The sequence below is a fragment of the Oncorhynchus mykiss genome, chromosome 4 (genome assembly GCF_057628025.1).
Source record: "Oncorhynchus mykiss isolate SJ-2025 chromosome 4, ASM5762802v1, whole genome shotgun sequence".
In the NCBI taxonomy this organism is placed as follows: domain Eukaryota; kingdom Metazoa; phylum Chordata; class Actinopteri; order Salmoniformes; family Salmonidae; genus Oncorhynchus; species Oncorhynchus mykiss.
The window spans coordinates 5,769,520-5,791,240 of NC_143025.1; the positions used below are offsets into that span (position 1 = coordinate 5,769,520).

The following is a 21,721-nucleotide window of genomic DNA, read 5'->3' on the forward strand; positions in this document are numbered from 1 at the left end:
TCCCACCAGAATGGGTTTTCTGTGTTAAGTTTCAGGATATTGGCGGGAACTGAAACACGCTGTTGTACACGTCAATCCAGAGCATCCCAAACATGCTCAATGGGTGACATGTCTGGTATGTATGCAGGCCATGGAAGAACTGGGACATTTTCAGTTTCCAGGAATTATGTACAGATCCTTGAGACATGGGGCCATGTATTATCATGCTGAAACATGAGGTGATGGTGGTGGATGAATGGCACGACAATGGAACTCAGGATCTTGTCACAGTATCTCTGTGCATTCAAACTGACATCAATAAAATGCAATTGTGTTCGACATCTGAAAGCTTATGCCTGCCAAACCCATAACCCCACCGCCACCATGGGGGCACTCTGTCCACAACTTTGACATCAGCAAACCACTCGCCCACATGATGCTATCTTCCCGGTACAGTTGAAACCGGAATTAATCCTTGAAGAGCACATTTTTCCAGCATGCCAGTGGCCATCGAATGTGAACTTTTGCCCACTGAAGTCAGTTACGATGACGAACTGCAGACAGGTCATGAACCTGGTGAGGATGACGAATATGCAGATGAGCTTCCCTGAGACGGTTTCTAACGGTTTGTGCAGAAATGGTTTGGTTGTGCAAACCCACAGCTTTCATCACCTGTCTGGGTGGCTGGTCTCAGACGATCCCACAGGTGAAGAAGCTGGATGTAAAGGTCCTGGGATGGTGTGGTTCACGGTCAGCTGTTGCGAGGCCGGTTTGACGTACTGCCAAATTCTCTAAAACAACGTTGGAGGCGGCTTATGGTAGATAAATCAACATTAAATACTCTGGCTACAGCTCTGATGGACATTCTTGCAGTCAACATGCCAATTGCACTCTCCCTCAAAACTTGAGACATCTGTGGCATTGTGTTGTGTGACAAAACGGCACGTTTTAGAGTGGCCTTTTATTGTCCCCGGCACAAGGTGCATCTGTGTAATGATCATGCTGTTTAATCAGTTTATTGATATGCCACATTTGTCAGGTGGATGGATTATCTTGGCAATGGAGAAATGCTCACTAACAGGGATGTAAGCAAATTTGTGCACAGAATTTGAGAGAAATAACCTTTTCATGTGGATATATATATTTTTTTTTCTGCACATGAAACATGGGACCAATGATTTACATGTTGCGTTTATATTTTTTGTTCAGTCTAACACAGTATAATTCACAATAGCCACAAAACCTAGCAGTCAAACAGGGAAATGGTGCCAATCATTTTTCCCACCATTCATTGTTTCAGTGTTTCGAAAATCCCTCATGGGAAAAAATAAATGGTGGAAAACAATGGGTACCATTTCACTGTTTGACCGCAAGGTTTTCTGGGTATCATGACACCTCCACTGTGTTGCTCTATTGTCTTTTTTTTTTTTATATCTAATTTATGTAGTTCCGTACCTGTCTATTAAAGTTATGTATTATATCATTTTACATACGCATTATGTTATGTTTTATGTATAAGGTGTTGCCTTGGCAACAGGACATCGGGGACCTGATCAGAGAAAGCATTCGTAAGCAAAGCCTCCGTAGAGAAAGAAGGTAATCGCTCCATATGATACGGTAGTCTGGTCATCTTACTTGATGTTAGTCATTGGAGCAAAGTTTCATTGAAGTGTATGAAGGTTTATTCTTATTTTTGTATGTGACTGGTGTTGGTTTGCTACTGGGGTGTGAGTGTGGTGCGGGGAAATGAAAATGGATACGCAAATCAAGAACTCCGTTTAGAGAACAGGAGGAAAAATCCATATCAAGGGGACTTTACTCATTTTATTAATGTACAAAGTCCGCGCACCATACCTTAGCGAACCCTTATGGGCTGTAGATTATAACTCGTTACACTAATACCGCAGTTAAATGAACCTTTCGTGACTGTAAAAGGGTAGCACGGAAAATGTTTTGGTTTAGGTCATTTCTATCCACTAGATAATGATGACTCGGGTTACATTTATTTAACGGAGTGGATTGATGGATCTATTAAAAAAAAAAAAAAAACACGTATGTAACTAAAGTGAATAATTAAATGTTAAACTTCAGTTGGAGAAAACACAAACGGGGCTGTCCTATCTTCTTGTGACAGCGTGAGGGCGTCCAAGAGCGTCCTGATTGGTTGAAATAGGCAAGCCTTTGATAGTCCTGAAGGCCAATCAGATTAATAGGGACGGACTTTTTTTTATACAATTCGGATAAACTGTTGTGAACCAATTGCAGATATGCCAGCGGTCTAGTGAAATAACCCCATTGGACGAGAGACTCGAATGATCGGCATGGAATTGTTTAGGGAACTTGAGGGTGGGTGAATGACCAGAGTGAGCTACAGTTAGTTATGTAACGAAATATACCGTTAGTAGCCTACTGGTGATTTGATTGGATAGATGATGAGACGGGTGATCAGAAAGAAGTAAATGTATCTGCATGAATAGGACAAGGAGAGAGGAAAAGAGAGAGGATTGCACATCTGGAAATGTTGGTGAGTGCAGCTATTCTATTCATTCTGTATCCACATCATCATTGTATAATTTAATTTACTTTAAATGTACTTTAATCTACTTTAATGTAATGTCATGTAGCCTGGGGATTTCTGTAAGGGATGACACGCCAATGGACTATTGGATTTTATCATGTGTGTCATTATACAGACATTAACATGAAACACTCATAAAGATTTGCACTGTGTGTCATATAAAACTCGGGAAACATATGCGGAACAGAAGAGGAGTCCATGCCCACACAATGGCGCATCTCCGTATTCTTTATTATTTATTGATGAGAACATTTCAATGCTCTTTGTCTCTATTCTAATATAGTGTTACAAATAAACATCGTGGTAAATCGCATCGATGCTCCACAGATTAGAATAGAAACTCCATACAGAATGCTACAGGTTTTCGTTATTAGATATTTTGAGCAACATTTTTAATGGTTTCGATGTTGGTAGAAAAGGAACTCCACAGAATTACAGGACCCAGACTGGCTGACATTCTTGCGCCTCTACAGGTATTCGTCATTCGATATTTTCAGCAACTGAATTGAACAACACAGTTTGTTGTACATCGTTGTCTGGAAAACATCTCCATTCCCTCTGGCAGAAGAATCGCAGGTTAGCGTTTTTCGTCATGAATGTTGTTCTGGAGGCAGCTCTGCCGAATGGTCACTAGCTAGCACAGCCATAGTAATCAAATCAGATTTTAAACCTAACCCTAATCTTACATTAAGACCAAAAAGCAAATGTTGTTTTTATAAATGTTTTAATATAACCAATTTTGACTTTGCAGCTGGCTTATCTAGTGGAAATCTCTCAGATCTGCCTCTAGGACAAGACTCATCCCAATAAACATCAAACTGTAGAAGAGTCACACCATTTCACCATGTAGGTGTGACTTGGCTCAGACAGCATGATCTGATTCTGATTCCATTCCCTGACTTCCTCTCTGTACGTTGCATTTGACTGGTCCTCAGTGTGTTTCAGTTGGACAGACTGGACAGAGCGCAGCCGACACAGCGACGGTGTGAGTGGAGCAGAGAGAACCGAGGATGGGGGGCGGAGGTCAGCAGACGGAGTCAAGCGAGCCGGCCAAGGGTGACGGGGTTGGGCCCGATGGAGGGCGAGGTGGCAGTGCAGTCTACACCTGGGAAGAGGTTCAGAGGCACTGCCAAAGAAGCGACCAGTGGTTGGTCATCGACAGGAAGGTCTATAATATTACCCAGTGGGCGAAGAGACACCCGGGGGGCATCAGGGTCATCAGTCACTTTGCTGGAGAAGATGCCACGGTCAGTAGCCTAACTATGGAAGATGTTGGTGAAATGTTTTCAAGTTATTCCAGGAAGACTGTTGCAAATGTTATAATGTTGTAGGTGTGACATATTACAGTAGTTGTTAGTGGATCGTACATTGTGACTCTATTACATATTACACTAGTTGTTAGTGGATCGTACATTGCTGGATCCTAATTTCATGATAATCTCTTAACTAATCTCACAGTTAATTATTTAGTATTTATTTGTACTTTTTAAAATATTTGTTAAATTATCTGAGAGACAAATAAAGGACATGTGTATATATTTCTCTTAAACAACATAGATTGATCTATGTCTCTAATTTCTAGGAAGCATTTGTTGCATTCCATCCCGATCCTAATTTTGTCAGGAAGTTTCTGAAGCCGTTGCTGATTGGAGAGCTGGCACCGACAGAGCCCAGCCAGGACCAGGGGAAAAACGTGAGGAGGCCCATCTTTCTCTCTCTCCCTCTACAGCATCACACCCATAACATACATCATTGTAGGCTACATAATGAAACATAGAATGTGAAGCCTACAGCATCTCTCCCTCTGACACAGCACCACACCCACTCTAACATACTGTAGGTTTAGGTAGGGACCCGGGGACCAATGTGAGGCCTGTCTTTCTCTGGCTGATAGGGAATTACATGCTTCTCAGACTGAATGCTGTGCAGAATGATCCTTTCTACAATGTGTCAGAAGAACCGGGGACCAAGTCGTAGTGTGTCATCTTCAGTCGTCTACTATATAATAAGTAGGGCACATTATACCAGCCTGTCTATGTGCCCAGATGCCCCTATAACTAGATCACATTATACCAGCCTGTCTATATGCTCAGATGCCCCTATAAATTGATCACATTATACCAGCCTGTCTATATGCTCAGATGCCCCTATAACTAGATCGCATTATACCAGCCTGTCTATGTGCCGAGATGCCCCTATAACTAGATCACATTATACCAGCCTGTCTATATGCCCAGATGCCCCTATAACTAGATCACATTATACCAGCCTGTCTATGTGCCCAGATGCCCCTATAACTAGATCACATTATACCAACCTGTCTATGTGCCCAGATGCCCCTATAACTAGATCACATTATACCAGCCTGTCTATGTGCCCAGATGCCCCTATAACTAGATCACATTATACCAGCCTGTCTATATGCCCAGATGCCCCTATAACTAGATCACATTATACCAGCCTGTCTATATACCCAGATTCCCCGCTGTCTGTTTACCTATTCAGAAGTCTTACATCTTAACCTGGTTCTCTTCAGCTTTCTGTTACTTCTATTTCCTCACCCTTCCTCTTATTCTTCCTCTTCTTCTCTACAGGGTTCTCTTCTCAATTTACACTGTCCTTATCCCTCTCCTGTCCTCTTCCTCTCCTGTCCTTATCCCTCTCCTGTCCTCTTCCTCTCCTGTCCTTATCCCTCTCCTGTCCCTCTCCTGTCCTCTTCATCCCCTCCTCTCCCTCAATTCTCATCTCTCTACCATCATCCACCTTCCTCCTGGTTCATCTACTTTGCTCACTGTTGGTCTTTCTGTAATTCCAAGCATCCTATCACCTCGCCTCCTCAAATCAAGGACAGATTAATTGAGATAGACTTCATACGTCTGTAATGATTATTGATCACCTCTAACCCATACAGGCAGTACTGGTGCAGGACTTCCAGGCCCTGCGTGACCGTGTGGAGAGTGAGGGTCTCCTCCGTGCCCGCCCCCTCTTCTTCAGCCTCTACCTGGGCCACATTCTGCTACTAGAGGCCCTGGCTTTGGGCCTGCTCTGGGTCTGGGGGACCAGCTGGAGCCTCACACTGCTCTGTTCCCTCATGCTGGCCACATCTCAGGTACCATTACAGTATTATTAGGGAGTACAAGAAGATATTTGACAGGCAGATTCAAAGGTTATAGGCATAGGGATCAAAGGTTAGGGTTAGGGTTAAGATTAAGGTTAAGGTTAGGTTTAGGATTAAGGTTAGAATTAGAGGATTAGGTTAGGGTTAGGATTAAGGTTAAAGTTAGGTTTCGGATTAAGGTTAGAATTAGAGGATTAGGTTAGGTTTATGTTTAAGGTTAGAATTAGAGGATTAGATTAGGATTAAGGTTAAGGTTAGGTTTAGGATTAAAGTTAGAATTAGAGGATTAAGGTAGGGTTAGGATTAAGGTTGGAATTAGATGATTAGGTTAGGGTTAGGATTAAGGTTAGAATTAGACGAATAGATTAAGATTTAGGTTAGGGTAAGGGTTTAGGTTAGGTTTAAGATTGAATTGTATTTATTAATTTTATTTATTTATTTACCATTATTTAATTAGGCAAGTCAGTTAAGAACAAATTCTTATTTACATTGACGGCCTACCAAATGACAAAAGGCCTCCTGCGGGGACGGGGAAAAAATAATAAACTATAATAATAATTAAAAAAATATAGGACAAAACACTTCACGACATGAGAGACAACACTACATAAACAGAGACCGAAGACAACAACACAACATGGTAGCAACACAACATGACAACAACATGGTAGCAACACAACATGGTAGCAACACAACATGGTAGCAACACAACATGGTAGTAACACAACATGACAGCAACATGGTAGCAACACAACATGGTAGCAACACAACATGACAACAACATGGTAGCAACACAACATGACAACAATATGGTAGCAACACAACATGACAACAACATGGTAGCAACACAACATGGTAGCAACACAACATGACAACAGCATGATTGCAACACAACATGACAACAACATGGTAGCAGCACAACATGGTAGCAACACAACATGACAACATGGTAGCAACACAACATGACAACAACATGGTAGCAGCACAACATGGTAGCAACACAACATGACAACAACATGGTAGCAACACAAAACATGGTACAAACATTATTGGTCACAGACAACAGAACAAAGGGAAAGAAGGTAGAGACAACAATACATCACACAAAGCAGCTACAACTGTCAGTAAGAGTGTCCATGATTGAGTTTTTGAATGAAGAGATGGAGATAAAACTGTCCAGTTTGAGTGTTTGTTGCAGCTCGTTCCAGTCGCTAGCTGTAGCGAACTGAAAAGACGAGCGACCCAGAGATGTGTGTGCTTTGGGGACCTTTAACAGAATGTGACTGGCAAAACGGGTGTTGTATGTGGAGGATGAGGGCTGCTGTAAATATCTCAGATAGGGGGGAGTGAGGCCTAAGAGGGTTTTATAAATAAGCATCAACCAGTGGGTCTTGCAACGAGTATACAGTGATGACCAGAGGAGTATAGAGTGCAGTGATGTGTCCTATAAGGATCATTGGTGGCAAATCTGATGGCTGAAAGGTAAAGAACATCTAGCCACTCGAGAGCACCCATACCTGCCGATCTATAAATGATGTCTGCGTAATCTAGCATAGTTAGGATGGTCATCTGAATCAGGGTTAGTAAGTACTTGTATGAGGTGACTACCTGAAGCTCAAAACCCTCAGAGTAATCACACCAGTAGGGAGTGGGGCATTCTTCATACCAAACCATATGACAGAGAAATCCTGTTGGACACTAAGAAAGCTTTGTTGTAGAGCATTTAACACAAATTCTGGGGAGGGGCCAGCTGAGTATAAGACTGTATCATCTGCATATAAATGGATAAGAGAGCTTCCTACTGTCTGAGCTATGTTGTTGATGTAAATTGAGAAGAGCATGGGGCCTAGGATCGAGCCCTGGGGTACTCCCTTGGTGACAGGCAGTGGTTGAGACAGCAGATGTTCTGACATTATATACTGCGCTCTTTGAGTGAGGTAGTTAGCAAACCAGGCCAAAGACCCCTCAGAGACACCAATACTCCTTAGCCGACCCACAAGAAAAAGTCAATAAAAATATCAGCACAACATTGCTTAGAATCAAGAGCAATAGTAACATCATTGAGGGCCTTCAAGGTTGCAGTGACACATCCATAACTTGAAAAGAAACCAGATTGTATACCAGAGAGAATACTATAGACATCAAGAAAGCCAGTCAGTTGATTAAGTTTTTCCAACACTTTTGATAAACAGGGCAAAATAGAAATTGGCCTATAACAGTTAGGATCAGCTTGATCTCCCCCTTTAAATAAAGGATGAACTGTGGCTGCCTTCCAAGCAATGGGAACCTCCCCAGAATGGAGAGACAGGTTCAAAAGGTCAGAGAGAGGCTTGGCGATGATAGGGGCAGCAACCTTAAAGAAGAAAGGGTCTAAACCATCTGACTCAGATGTTTTTTTGTGGTCTAGTTTCAGGAGCTCCTTTAGCACCTCGGACTCAGTGACTACCAGCAGGGAGAAACTTTGTAGCGGGGCAGGGGTAAAAGAGGGAGAAGAGAGATAAGGTTACCAAACCACCTTTCAGACACTGTTCAAATTCTGCCTTTCTTTTTCACTCTCAGGCCCAAGCTGGCTGGCTGCAGCATGACTACGGCCACCTGTCAGTCTGCAAGAAATCCGGCTGGAACCACAAACTGCACAAGTTTGTCATTGGACACCTCAAGGTAGGCTACTGGACAATGGTTGGACATTTGACAATACTGTTTCTTTAGGCCGATCTTCGCTACTCTTTGGTTAAGTTAACCGGACACAGTTTAAACCTAGTTCTAGACTGAAAACCATTCTCAATGGATAATCTCCTTTGAAAGTACAGGTTTAATCTGTGTTCATGGAAACGGTCCCTTTCACTTTCCTACATTCACCAGAGCAGTGTTACATTTCAAAGTTCACTGCTATACATTAGCCTTATTTTGTGTAGTGTCCAACAGGTGTAAGTTACAGTAACTGTAATTGTGTGTACCATTACTAAGTAACAGTAGCTGTGTGTTTCCAGGGTGCCTCTGCTAACTGGTGGAACCATCGTCACTTCCAGCACCACGCTAAGCCCAACATTTTTCGTAAAGATCCTGATATCAACTCACTACATGTCTTCGTCCTGGGAGACAAACAGCCTGTAGAGGTAGTTATCACTATAGTATATTTGTGATTCCTGCCCCAACTGGACTCACAACCTAGTAGGTAGCCTAGTGGTTAGAGCGTTGGACTAGTAACTGGAAGGTTGCAAGTTCAAATCCCCGAGCCCACAAGGTACAAATCTGTCGTTCTGCCCCTGAACAGGCAGTTAACCCGCTGTTCCTAGGCCGTCATTGAAAATAAGAATTTGTTCTTAACTGACTTGCCTAGTTAAATAAAGGTTAAAAAAAACTTTGTGCTTTGTGTATCTGACTTCCTGTCATATTTGAATAATAATCTAAATATTCATGTAATATTCAAATATCCATGTAATAGTTCATTAATTTAATGTAATATTCATGAAATAACCATGTAATATTATTAAGGTAGTATTTAAATATCCATGTAATATTATTAAGGTAGTATTTAAATATCCATGTAATATTATTAATGTAGTATTTAAATATCCATGTAATAGCTCATTAATTTAATGTAATATTCATGAAATAACCATGTAATAATGTCCATGTAATAGCTCATTAATTTAATGTAATATTCATGAAATACCCATGTAATAATGTCCATGTCAGGGTTTGTCTCAGTCGTGTTAAAACGGTATTAGTGTTTCTGTGTAAGATCCATCTGACTCCTCGTCTCTGTCTATTGCAGTATGGTATAAAGAAGTTGAAGTACATGCCCTACCATCACCAACACCAGTACTTCTTCCTCAGTAAGTTGCTGAACACGTTTCATGGATTTCTGTATAGAATCACATCAACTTCCATTGAACACATAAAAGCAATGTGTGTAATACCAATCTTTTCCTTCTGTCTCTCAGTTGGACCTCCACTAATCGTTCCAGTGTTTTTCAACATCCAGATATTCCGGACCATGTTTTCACAACGGGACTGGGTGGTGAGTTGTCATACCAACTAAATGTAGACTTAATCCTCTTCATTCTTATCTGGAACGTAAAGGCTTCCACGAGAGAGTAATTATATATATATTTATATGATTTATTTATTTAACCTTTATTTAACCAGGTAGGCTAGTTGAGAACAAGTTCTCATTTACAACTGCGACCTGGCCAACATGAAGCAAAGCAGTGTGACACAAACAACAACACAGAGTTACACATGGAATGAACAAACATACAGTCAATAATACAATAGAAAAGGTATATTTACAGTGTGTGCAAATGAGGTAGGATAACGGAGGTAAGGCAATAATAATGGGGGTGACCAGAGAGAGATACCTGCTGGAGCGTGTGCTATGGGTGGGTGCTGCTATGGTGACCAGAGAGAGATACCTGCTGGAGCGTGTGCTATGGGTGGGTGCTGCTATGGTGACCAGAGAGAGATACCTGCTGGAGCGTGTGCTATGGGTGGGTGCTGCTATGGTGACTAGAGAGAGATACCTGCTGGAGCGTGTGCTATGGGTGGTGCTGCTATGGTGACCAGAGAGAGATACCTGCTGGAGCGTGTGCTATGGGTGGGTGCTGTTATGGTGACCAGTGAGCTGAGATAAGGCGGGACTTTACCTAGCAAAGACTTATAGATGACCTGGAGCCAGTGGGTTTGGCGACGAATATGAAACGAGGGCCAGCCAACGAGACCACACAGGTCACAGTGGTGGGTAGTATATGGGGCTTTGGTGACAAAACGAATGGCACTGTGATGGACTGCATCCAATTTGCTGAGTAGGGTGTTGGAGGCTATTTTGTAAATGACATCGCCAAAGTCAAAGATCGGTAGGATAGTAAGTTTTACAAGGGTATGTTTGGTAGCATGAGTGAAGGATGCTTGGTTGTGAAATAGGAATCCGATTTTAGATATAATTTTGGATTGGAGATGTTTGATATGGGTCTGGAAGGAGAGTTTACAGTCTAACCAGACACCTAGGTATTTGTAGATGTAAATACACCCAGGTATTTGTAGTTGTCCACGTGTTCTAAGTCAGAACAGGTGGACAGGTGTGCGAAGCAGAGAAAATAGTCGGCCCGAGAATTGAACCCTGAGGCACCCCCATAGAGACTGCCAGAGGTCAGGACAACAGGCCCTCCGACACTGAACTCTGTCTGAGAAATAGTTGGTGATCCAGGCGAGGCAGTCATTTGAGAAACCAAGGCTGTTGAGTCTGCCGATAAGAATGTGGTGATTGACAGAGTCGAAAGCCTTGGCCAGGTCGATGAATACGGCTGCACAGTACTGTATCTTATCGATGGCGGTTATGATATCGTTTAGGACCTTGAGCGTGGCTGAGGTGCACCCATGACCAGCTCTGAAACCAGATTGCATAGCGGAGAAGGTACGGTGGGATTTGAAATGGTCGGTGATCTGTTTGGTAACTTGGCTTTCGAAGACCTTAGAAAGACAGGGTAGGATAGGTATGACTATGTGAACACCTGGGGGCACTAAATCCTTGTTCGTTGCTCACTAAAGCTAGCGAGCATAATACCACTAAGACTAACTGTACCATAAGAAATGACTAGCTTCCTAATCAACAGTGATAAGTGTTGCTTTGCTAGGAACCCCAGATGTGATCATGTCTGTCCATAATACCAATCTTTGTCTCCTGTGAAGGATCTGGCGTGGTCGATGAGTTTCTACCTTCGCTTCTTCTGCTGTTACTATCCCTTCTTTGGTTTCTTTGGCTCAGTAGCATTGATCAGCTTCGTCAGGTAAAGTATGAACTGAGAGGGAGCTTAAAGATGAACTCATTCATTCGTTGTATTCAAACTATCTACAGTATTAGAAAACAACACAATGCTGTGCTTGATGTAATAATGTAACATAATATTGTGGCTGAATAATTATATTGTGAATATTGTACTGTATATAGGTTTTTGGAAAGCCACTGGTTTGTATGGGTGACCCAGATGAGTCACCTTCCTATGGAGATGGATCACGAGCGACAACAGGACTGGCTCACCATGCAGGTAACATGTCATCATTACTAGACACCAGGACTGGCTCACCATGCAGGTAACATGTCATCATTACTAGACACCAGGACTGGCTCACCATGCAGGTAACATGTCATCATTACTAGAAACCAGGACTGGCTCAACATGCAGGTAACATGTCATCATTACTAGACACCAGGACTGGCTCACCATGCAGGTAACATGTCATCATTACTAGACACCAGGACTGGCTCACCATGCAGGTAACATGTCATCATTACTAGACACCAGGACTGGCTCACCATGCAGGTAACATGTCATCATTACTAGAAACCAGGACTGGCTCACCATGCAGGTAACATGTCATCATTACTAGAAACCAGGACTGGCTCACCATGCAGGTAACATGTCATCATTACTAGACACCAGGACTGGCTCACCGTGCAGGTAACATGTCATCATTACTAGACACCAGGACTGGCTCACCATGCAGGTAACATGTCATCATTACTAGACACCAGGACTGGCTCACCATGCAGGTAACATGCCATCATTACTAGACACCAGGACTGGCTCACCATGCAGGTAGCATGTCATCATTACTAGACACCAGGACTGGCTCACCATGCAGGTAACATGTCATCATTACTAGACACCAGGACTGGCTCACCATGCAGGTAACATGTCATCATTACTAGACACCAGGACTGGCTCACCATGCAGGTAACATGTCATCATTACTAGAAACCAGGACTGGCTCACCATGCAGGTAACATGTCATCATTACTAGACACCAGGACTGGCTCACCATGCAGGTAGCATGTCATCATTACTAGACACCAGGACTGGCTCACCGTGCAGGTAACATGTCATCATTACTAGACACCAGGACTGGCTCACCATGCAGGTAACATGTCATCATTACTAGACACCAGGACTGGCTCACCATGCAGGTAACATGTCATCATTACTAGACAACTGATCTAGGATCAGGTCCCCCCTGTCCATACATTCCTATTCCCATTATAATCTTAAAAGGCTAAACTGATCTTGGAACAGCAGTCCTGAGTACAGGCCCAGGAGTGTTTTCTGGGGCTGTGCCTTCTGTATTTCTCCAGCAGAGGGAGCTATAACGTGTCTTTCTCTGGTCCTAGTTGAGTGCTACTTGCAACATTGAACAGTCAACCTTCAACGACTGGTTCAGTGGACACCTCAACTTTCAGATTGAACACCAGTAAGTGAAACAAATATCCCACCTTACTGTTGTCTGTCAAACAGTATATACTGTATTTATATGGCCATTTATCAGGGCATTGACATACTAAAGTTATAGTTTTAGTTTAAGTTTATAGTTTTAGTATTCAGCTTCATTTGATCTTAAATATAACTTGTTGTTTGTACTAAATACTCTACCTGGTAATAGTGTTTAGATACAATCCTACTCAAAAACGGAGGTTTCTCTGAAAAACTCTGATTGTGTCTGATCTCTCTCTCCTTCCTCCTCCCCCACTCTCTCTCTCTCTCTCTCCCTCTCTCTCCTTCCTCCCCCCCACTCTCTCTCTCTCCTTCTCTCTCTCTGCCTCTTTCTCTAATCTCTCTCTCCCTCTCTCTCCTTCCTCCCCCCCACTCTCTCTCTCTCTCTCTCTCTCTCTCTCCTTCCTCCCCCCCACACTCTCTCTCTCTGCCTCTTTCTCTAATCGCTCGCTCCCTCTCTCTCTCCTTCTCTCTCTCTCTCTTTCTCTAATCGCTCTCTCCCTCTCTCTCTTTCCTCCTCCCCCCACTCTCTCTCTCTGCCTCTCTTTCTCTGTCTCCCCCTCTGTCTCCCAGTCTGTTTCCTACCATGCCCCGTCATAACTACCACCTGGTGGCTCCTCTGGTTCGTGCTTTGTGTGAGAAACATGGAGTTCCCTACCAGGTCAAGACTTTGCAGAAAGGCATGACTGATGTTGTCAGGTAAAGTATTTTAATGAATACTTGTATAGTGCTATTCCTCTCGGGAATAGATTGTACATCATAAGGTGATACCTGCTGCTCTCAGTCTCCTATGTGATTTACCTGGTTCTTTATCCACCTCTGTTCTTCTCCAGGTCTCTGAAGAAGTCAGGGGATCTGTGGTTGGATGCGTATCTCCATAAATAAATCCCTTCCTGACTCTGGACGGGATTTAATCCATCGCAGATAAACCACCTGCGAACAGAGAGGACATTTCCTGGATGTTTTTGATGATAATGATCGCTGCAAACATTATTGTGATATAATTGTTTTAATCCTTGTCAGCAGTGAATGGGGATCCATAGCATAAATAGAGGGTTTATATAGTAGGGCCAGGCGTTTTTTTTTAAACTAAAAAGTATTTATTGACCAATATTCCAGCATTATCCACTGGGTTTGATGCAGGCAGAAAATCCTAGGAAATGCTCTATAATTGACACAAGTCTCAGTCATTCCAGTCTGGTTGTCCATTCGTTTTTGGTGGAGGGATCGCCTGAACCAGGGGAGGCGCAGCAAATGAATCATAATTTCACAAAACCTATTATTTGGCAGGGAATTCTATTCGTAGATCAGTGATTTTACACCTCGTTTTTCTCAAGCTGATCGCCTCCAACAGACTCAATCCCTGATCACACGAGGTTATATAAATGGGGCAATTAGGACACTTAAAGGGGAAAGACTATGAATCCAAGCAGAAAATATAAGTGTACAATAAAACATCTCTATCGCTTGAAATTCCCCGCTGGGATGTTCTTCGCAGACAACAATATATTCTGCAAAACCTAAAATTTAGCGTCACATTTTAAATGGAAAGACAGGATAGACAGCCATCTGACATAATTATGCCGTCTCAGAAGAATGCTTCAACCTTGAAACGTTGTGGGGGATATATAGTGAAACAGTCTCGTCCTTACATAACAAGACAACATCAATCAACAACAATATTTCACGACGTCTTCGTTGTCTGTTAATTAACATATGGGTATGATAGGCATTTTTGTATCCGAAAATGTAGAGGGTGAAATATAAACTATTTTCAGAATACTAATGGCTCGCCTATTTTCATTTACTATAGAAATAACACCTTTTATCCATCTCTGTTAAGACGGCAGTATTTGGAGAGATGCGCTTCTCCGCCTCCACAAGGTTCATGTAAAAGCGAAGCTACTTTGAGTGATATTCTAACACTGTTGAATAGTTCTCTGCCTGTAAATACACTCTATCAGCCAGAACAACTTTAACATCTTCACCCAGCTCTCATACACAATGTGTGACAGTGGATTTGTCCATTACTGTGTTTTTTCCGGGCTGCGGCTCCGTTCTTTACGTGTGTTAATGAAGGTGCGCAATTTGGGATTGTCAACTTTTTCGAGAGGGAAGATGGTGCTTGCAAAAGCCATATCCTCATAATTTATTCTATAGCAAATTAAAATGCCTACTTGGTTCTGAATTGTGCTACATTTTCTTACATAAAATACCTATTATTCCCATAATAATGTTAATACCAGGCAATGAATAAGTAAACTATTTATGTCGATAATGTCCTTAAAATACGCTAATACTGCTGATGAGAATAATTGTTGGCGATTATTTAATTTGAAGTCAATCCACATGGTTGGGAATTGATTTTGGATTTATTGGATATTTATGTTATATGATCATGGTGTAAGAAAGTGCTATATCAGCAACTTGAGGTCAGTTTATCGAACAGCAACCGAAACGCCTGGCCTTAATCATTGGTGACTAGATAGACTATTCCTCCCCAAACGGAAAAAATACATTGATATATATTTTAACAACATGTATGTACATGCATGTACGTATATGTAAATTACAGATATCTAAATATATGTTTAAGCCTTATATTACATATATTTAAATATATCGACATATTACAAAATTGGCCTTTTTCATATTTCTACAAATATGTTTATATCTTTAAATATATGGGAATGCATTTTAATAGCGTGCTGTGGTAGCTAGTAAAATAATTTACCAATTATATTTCATAAATATATTTTGCCATATTTTAATGAATTGAAATGTTTGCCTTTTACCTGAATACTGTTGCTAGGCTACATTAAAATCCAATGCATAAAACCACCAAGTTCAGACCTATACTTTGGCAAGTGTGACAACAAAATAATGAATGACAACTAAAAAGTTCCTAAAATATAAATTAACATGTTAACATATTTGTAAAATATGTGTAAAATATACACTTGCACCTGACAATCTTCTCTACCCTGATGATATGTTTTGAGTCCAATGGAAGCTGGTGGGAGGAGCTATAGGAGGACGGGCTCATTGTAAAGGCTGGAATGGAATCAATGGAATGGAGTGAAACATGTGGTTTCCATGTCTTTGATACCGTTCCATTGATTCCATTCCAACCATTACAATGATCATGTCCTCTTATAGCTCCTCCCACCAGCCTCCACTGGTTGAGTCTCTATTGCCCTCTAGTACCCAGCATCAGGTTTCTAAAGTGGTGTTTTGCACAAGTTGTAGTGGGAAATACATTCCGCAGCCATTGAGGTATAGCCCACCTGCCACTTATGAAACATAGTAAAAAATTAAACAAGATGTATATTTCGAAATGCACTTGAACATAGAACATATTTGTAAATATGATAATGTACTGTCCATCCTTGGTGTCCCGAGCTGTCCGTCCATCACAATTTGAAATGGTCCCGAGCCCCATCCCCGGCTCCAACTGACAATTTAGAATTTTATTCAGAAGGAAAATATGTTTTACTAAACACTCATACAATTTTATTAAAATATGTTTTTAACCTGTTTTGGTGACAGAGGAAAAGACTTCTTCACCTGCAAGCAAGCGTTTTGGGGAGACAGGGTAGTCTAGTGGTTAGAGTGTAGAGGTGGCAGGGTAACCTAGTGGTTAGAGTGTAGAGGTGGCAGGTAGCCTAGTGGTTAGAGTGTAGAGGAGGCAGGGTAGCCTAGTGGTTAGAGTGTAGAGGTGGCAGGTAGCCTAGTGGTTAGAGTGTAGAGGTGGCAGGGTAGCCTAGTGGTTAGAGTGTAGAGGTGGCAGGTAGCCTAGTGGTTAGAGTGTAGAGGTGGTAGGTAGCCTAGTGGTTAGAGTGTAGAGGTGGTAGGTAGCCTATTGGTTAGAGTGTAGAGGTGGCAGGTAGCCTAGTGGTTAGAGTGTAGAGGTGGCAGGTAGCCTAGTGGTTAGAGTGTAGAGGTGGCAGGGTGGTCTAGTGGTTAGAGTGTAGAGGTGGCAGGTAGCCTAGTGGTTAGAGTGTAGAGGTGGCAGGGTGGCCTAGTGGTTAGAGTGTAGAGGTGGCAGGTAGCCTAGTGGTTAGAGTGTAGAGGTGGCAGGTAGTCTAGTGGTTAGAGTGTAGAGGTGGCAGGTAGTCTAGTGGTTAGAGTGTAGAGGTGGCAGGTAGCCTAGTGGTTAGAGTGTAGAGGTGGCAGGGTAGCCTAGTGGTTAGAGTGTAGAGGAGACAGGTAGTCTAGTGGTTAGAGTGTAGAGGTGGCAGGTAGCCTAGTGGTTAGAGTGTAGAGGTGGCAGGTAGCCTAGTGGTTAGAGTGTAGAGGTGGCAGGGTAGTCTAGTGGTTAGAGTGTAGAGGCGGCAGGTAGCCTAGTGGTTAGAGTGTAGAGGAGACAGGTAGTCTAGTGGTTAGAGTGTAGAGGTGGCAGGTAGCCTAGTGGTTAGAGTGTAGAGGTGGCAGGTAGCCTAGTGGTTAGAGTGTAGAGGTGGCAGGTAGCCTAGTGGTTAGAGTGTAGAGGTGGCAGGGTAGTCTAGTGGTTAGAGTGTAGAGGTGGCAGGGTGGCCTAGTGGTTAGAGTGTAGAGGTGGCAGGTAGTCTAGTGGTTTGAGTGTAGAGGTGGCAGGTAGTCTAGTGGTTAGAGTGTAGAGGTGGCAGGTAGTCTAGTGGTTAGAGTGTAGAGGAGGCAGGTAGTCTAGTGGTTAGAGTGTAGAGGTGGCAGGTAGTCTAGTGGTTAGAGTGTAGAGGTGGCAGGTAGCCTAGTGGTTAGAGTGTAGAGGAGACAGGTAGCCTAGTGGTTAGAGTGTAGAGGAGACAGGGTGGCCTAGTGGTTAGAGTGTAGAGGTGGCAGGTAGCCTAGTGGTTAGAGTGTAGAGGAGACAGGGTAGTGGTTAGAGTGTAGAGGTGGCAGGGTAGCCTAGTGGTTAGAGTGTAGAGGTGTCAGGGTGGCCTAGTGGTTAGAGTGTAGAGGTGGCAGGGTGGCCTAGTGGTTAGAGTGGAGAGGTGGCAGGTAGCCTAGTGGTTAGAGTGTAGAGGCGGCAGGGTGGCCTAGTGGTTAGAGTGGAGAGGTGGCAGGGTGGCCTAGTGGTTAGAGTGTAGAGGCGGCAGGGTGGCCTAGTGGTTAGAGTGGAGAGGTGGCAGGGTGGCCTAGTGGTTAGAGTGTAGAGGCGGCAGGGTGGCCTAGTGGTTAGAGTGTAGAGGTGGCAGGGTGGCCTAGTGGTTAGAGTGTAGAGGCGGCAGGGTGGCCTAGTGGTTAGAGTGTAGAGGTGGCAGGGTGGCCTAGTGGTTAGAGTGTAGAGGTGTCAGGGTAGCCTAGTGGTTAGAGTGTAGAGGCGGCAGGGTGGCCTAGTGGTTAGAGTGTAGAGGTGGCAGGGTAGCCTAGTGGTTAGAGGGTAGAGGACTCAGGGTGGCCTAGTGGTTAGAGTGTAGAGGTGGCAGGGTGGCCTAGTGGTTAGAGTGTAGAGGCGGCAGGGTGGCCTAGTGGTTAGAGTGTAGAGGTGGCAGGGTAGCCTAGTGGTTAGAGTGTAGAGGAGGCAGGGTGGCCTAGTGGTTAGAGTGTAGAGGTGGCAGGGTGGCCTAGTGGTTAGAGTGTAGAGGTGGCAGGGTGGCCTAGTGGTTAGAGTGTAGAGGTGGCAGGGTGGCCTAGTGGTTAGAGCGTTGGACTAGTAACCCCCGAGCTGACAAGGTCTGTCGTTTTTCCCCTGAACAGGCAGTTAACCCACTGTTCCTAGGCCGTCATTGAAAATAAGAATTTGTTCTTAACTGACTTGCCTAGTTAAATAAAGGTTAAAAAGAAATAAGTTTTCATTAAGCTTGCTAAAACACCTAGCTAGCTAGCTCATTCTTTAGCTTGCCACAAATGTGCAGTGTGACTAACCAAGGTAAGAATTGTTATAAAAATTTAAGTTGAGTTCAGTTAATGTCAAGTATGTATTAAATATAATTGAATTGCCAAAGCTATTTTAAAAATGAATAAAAAAATTATCTTGACTAGCCAAGCAATGTGTTGCTTGCTAGCCTTAGAGAAGGGTTGGGTGTCTCTTGAAACAGAATCTGGCCTTACACGAGATTTAAAGGGGAACCGCACCCACTGATGAAGGTGAATTGGGACAGATTCCACCAGGCTAGGTTATGAAGGTTAATTGGGACATGTTGGTTCCACCAGGCTAGGTTCTGAAGGTAAATTGGGACAGGTTCCAGCAGGCTAGGTTATGAAGGTGAATTGGGACAGGCTGATTCCACCAGGCTAGTTTATGAAGGTAAATTGGGACAGGTTCCACCAGGCTAGGTTATGAAGGTGAATTGGGACAGGCTGATTCCACCAGGCTAGGTCATGAAGGTAAATTGGGACAGGTTCCACCAGGCTAGGTTATGAAGGTGAATTGGGACAGGTTCCACAGGCTAGGTTATGAAGGTGAATTGGGACAGGTTAATTCCACCAGGCTAGGTTATGAAGGTGAATTGGGACAGGTTCCACCAGGCTAGGTTATGAAGGTGAATTGGGACAGGTTCCACCAGGCTAGGTTATGAAGGTGAATTGGGACAGGTTCCACCAGGCTAGGTTATGAAGGTGAATTGGGACAGGTTCCACCAGGCTAGGTTATGAAGGTGAATTGGGACAGGTTACGTCAGGCTAGGTTACGAAGGTGAATTGGGACAGGTCAGATGTCACTAGCCTGATTCAAGTGTCCTACCTGTTCCATTTACAGCCAAGTGGTAAAGTGCTTTTTGTTCTAAAGGACAAATCTTTTCATTTTTTATCGTATCTTTATTTAACCTTTATTTAACTTGGCAAGTCAGTTAAGAACGAATTCTTATTTACAATGACGGCCTACCCCGGCCAAACCCTAACCTGGACGACGCTAGGTCAATTGTGGAACTCCCAATCACGGCCGGTTGCGATACAGCCTGGAATCAAACCAGGGTCTGTAGTGACGCCTCTAGCACTAAGATGCAGTGTCTTAGACCGCTGTGCAACTGGGGAACCCCAAAATCACTCTACTAGTGGTATCTGCTTGGCTGGGTAACTAGTTAAACTTACGGGGTATTTTTATTGTACAACTTTTCACATATTACACATTACTGTTGTTGATGAAGCCATATGTGTCATGTGCTAATTCGTCACTATTTACCACAGCCACAAAGTCATACAGGCTGCCTATTTCTACAATGAATTACTTACAATGGGATTTCAACCTAACCTTAGCCTTAACCACAAATTTTGGCCACTTTAGATACTGCCGGCAGCATGCTATAGGCTACAACTGCGGGAAGCAACTGACTTCGGGAATTCACACCTATGTGAAGCTAGCACAATAAGGATTAGTCACAGTAGTGGAATTTGCAGTTTGCCTTCAAAAGGATCTTGGATCTTGGGTCGATGAAACAGGGTATCAGCCTGCTCCGGGACACCCACAGACTTCAATTCTGAAGAGTGGCACCCCTTTGTGCCCCATAGGGGGGGGGCATTGTCTTGCTGAAATAGGAAAAGACCTTCCCCAAAACTGTTGCCACAAAGTTGGAGGTACAGAATCCTCTAGAATTTCATTGTATGCTGTACAGTTAAGATTGCCCTTCATTGGAACTACTGTAAGGGGCCTAGCCCATTATTCCTCCTCCACCAAACTTTACAGCCTGAACCATGAAAACCCCCCCAAGAGCATTACTCCTTTCCATTTGTCGCTTTGCATTGCGTCAGGTAGCGTTTTCCTGGCATCCGCCAAACCGAAATCCGTTCGTCGGACTGCCACATTGGTGAAGCGTGATGGATCGCTGCAGAGAACGCGTTTTCACTGCTCCAGAGTCCAATGGCAGCGAGATTTACATCGCTCCAGCCGATGCTTGGCATTGCGCGTGGTGATCTCAGGCTTGTGTGCGCCTGCTCGGCCACGGAAACCCATTTAATCAAGTTCCCAAACTAACAGTCCTTGTTCTGACGTTGCTTCCAGAGGCAGTTTGGAACTCGGCGGTGTGTGTTGCAACAGGTGGCAGATGATTTTTACCCGTTTCAGCACTCGGCGGTGCCGTTCTGTGAGCTTGTGTGGCCTACAACTTACCGGCTGAGCTGTTGTTGCTTCTAGACCTTTCCACTTCAAAATAACAGCACTTACAGTTGACCCGGGCAGCTCTAGCAGGGCAGAAATTTGACAAACTGACTTGTAAAGGTAGAATTCTATGACGGTGCCACGTTGAAAGTCACTGTTTACAAAGCATTTGACAAATTCAAATTTGAACATTAACACCTTATTTATTCTTCATCTTGTGGGGAATTGTTTCACTGATCCACAGGGTAACTGTCAGCCTGTCTTAGCATTATGCGCAGGGTAACTGTCAACCTGTCTCAGCATTATCCACAGGGTAACTGTCAACCTGTCTCAGCATTATCCACAGGGTAACTGCCAACCTGTCTCAGCATTATCCGCAGGGTAACTGTCAACCTGTCTCAGCATTATCCACAGGGTAACTGTCAGCCTGTCTTAGCATTATGCGCAGGGTAACTGTCAACCTGTCTCAGCATTATCCACAGGGTAACTGTCAACCTGTCTCAGCATTATCCACAGGGTAACTGCCAACCTGTCTCAGCATTATCCGCAGGGTAACTGTCAACCTGTCTCAGCATTATCCACAGGGTAACTGTCAACCTGTCTCAGCATTATCCACAGGGTAACTGTCAGCCTGTCTCAGTATTATCCGCAGGGTAACTGTCAACCTGTCTCAGTATTATCCGCAGGGTAACTGTCAACCTGTCTCAGTATTATCCACAGGGTAACTGTCAACCTGTCTCAGCATTATCCACAGGGTAACTGTC

At 43.5% G+C, this 21,721-nt stretch overlaps 1 protein-coding gene across 11 annotated transcripts; it reads left to right on the forward strand.

Moving 5' to 3' along the window:
• Positions 1 to 1,350: 1,350 nt before the first annotated feature.
• On the forward strand, positions 1,351 to 15,781 carry LOC110521168 (acyl-CoA Delta-4 desaturase). Of its 11 annotated transcripts, none has more exons than XM_090230952.1 (15): positions 1,398 to 2,503; positions 3,031 to 3,133; positions 3,309 to 3,403; positions 3,493 to 3,804; positions 4,140 to 4,250; positions 5,469 to 5,666; positions 8,235 to 8,336; positions 8,666 to 8,791; positions 9,454 to 9,514; positions 9,623 to 9,699; positions 11,367 to 11,464; positions 11,626 to 11,722; positions 12,844 to 12,923; positions 13,517 to 13,642; positions 13,777 to 15,781. In XM_090230952.1, the coding sequence occupies exons 4-15, from the start codon at positions 3,568 to 3,570 to the stop codon at positions 13,826 to 13,828; spliced, it is 1,365 nt and encodes a 454-aa protein (XP_090087078.1). In that variant the 5' UTR covers positions 1,398 to 2,503; positions 3,031 to 3,133; positions 3,309 to 3,403; positions 3,493 to 3,567; the 3' UTR covers positions 13,829 to 15,781. The 11 variants fall into 11 exon arrangements, with proteins under 11 accessions (XP_090087077.1, XP_090087076.1, XP_090087078.1 ...); XM_090230958.1 differs by having other exon boundaries at positions 3,503 to 3,804; XM_090230955.1 differs by having other exon boundaries at positions 3,336 to 3,403.
• Positions 15,782 to 21,721: the final 5,940 nt, after the last annotated feature.

Excerpts from the sequence above, each read along its gene's own strand:
- LOC110521168 (XM_090230951.1), top strand. The coding sequence starts at position 3,568 with ATGGGGGGCGGAGGTCAGCAGACGGAGTCAAGCGAGCCGGCCAAGGGT. Across the intron at positions 11,465-11,625 it reads GCATTGATCAGCTTCGTCAG|GTTTTTGGAAAGCCACTGGT; the intron begins GTAAAGTATGAA and ends TACTGTATATAG. Across the intron at positions 13,643-13,776 it reads GGCATGACTGATGTTGTCAG|GTCTCTGAAGAAGTCAGGGG; the intron begins GTAAAGTATTTT and ends GTTCTTCTCCAG.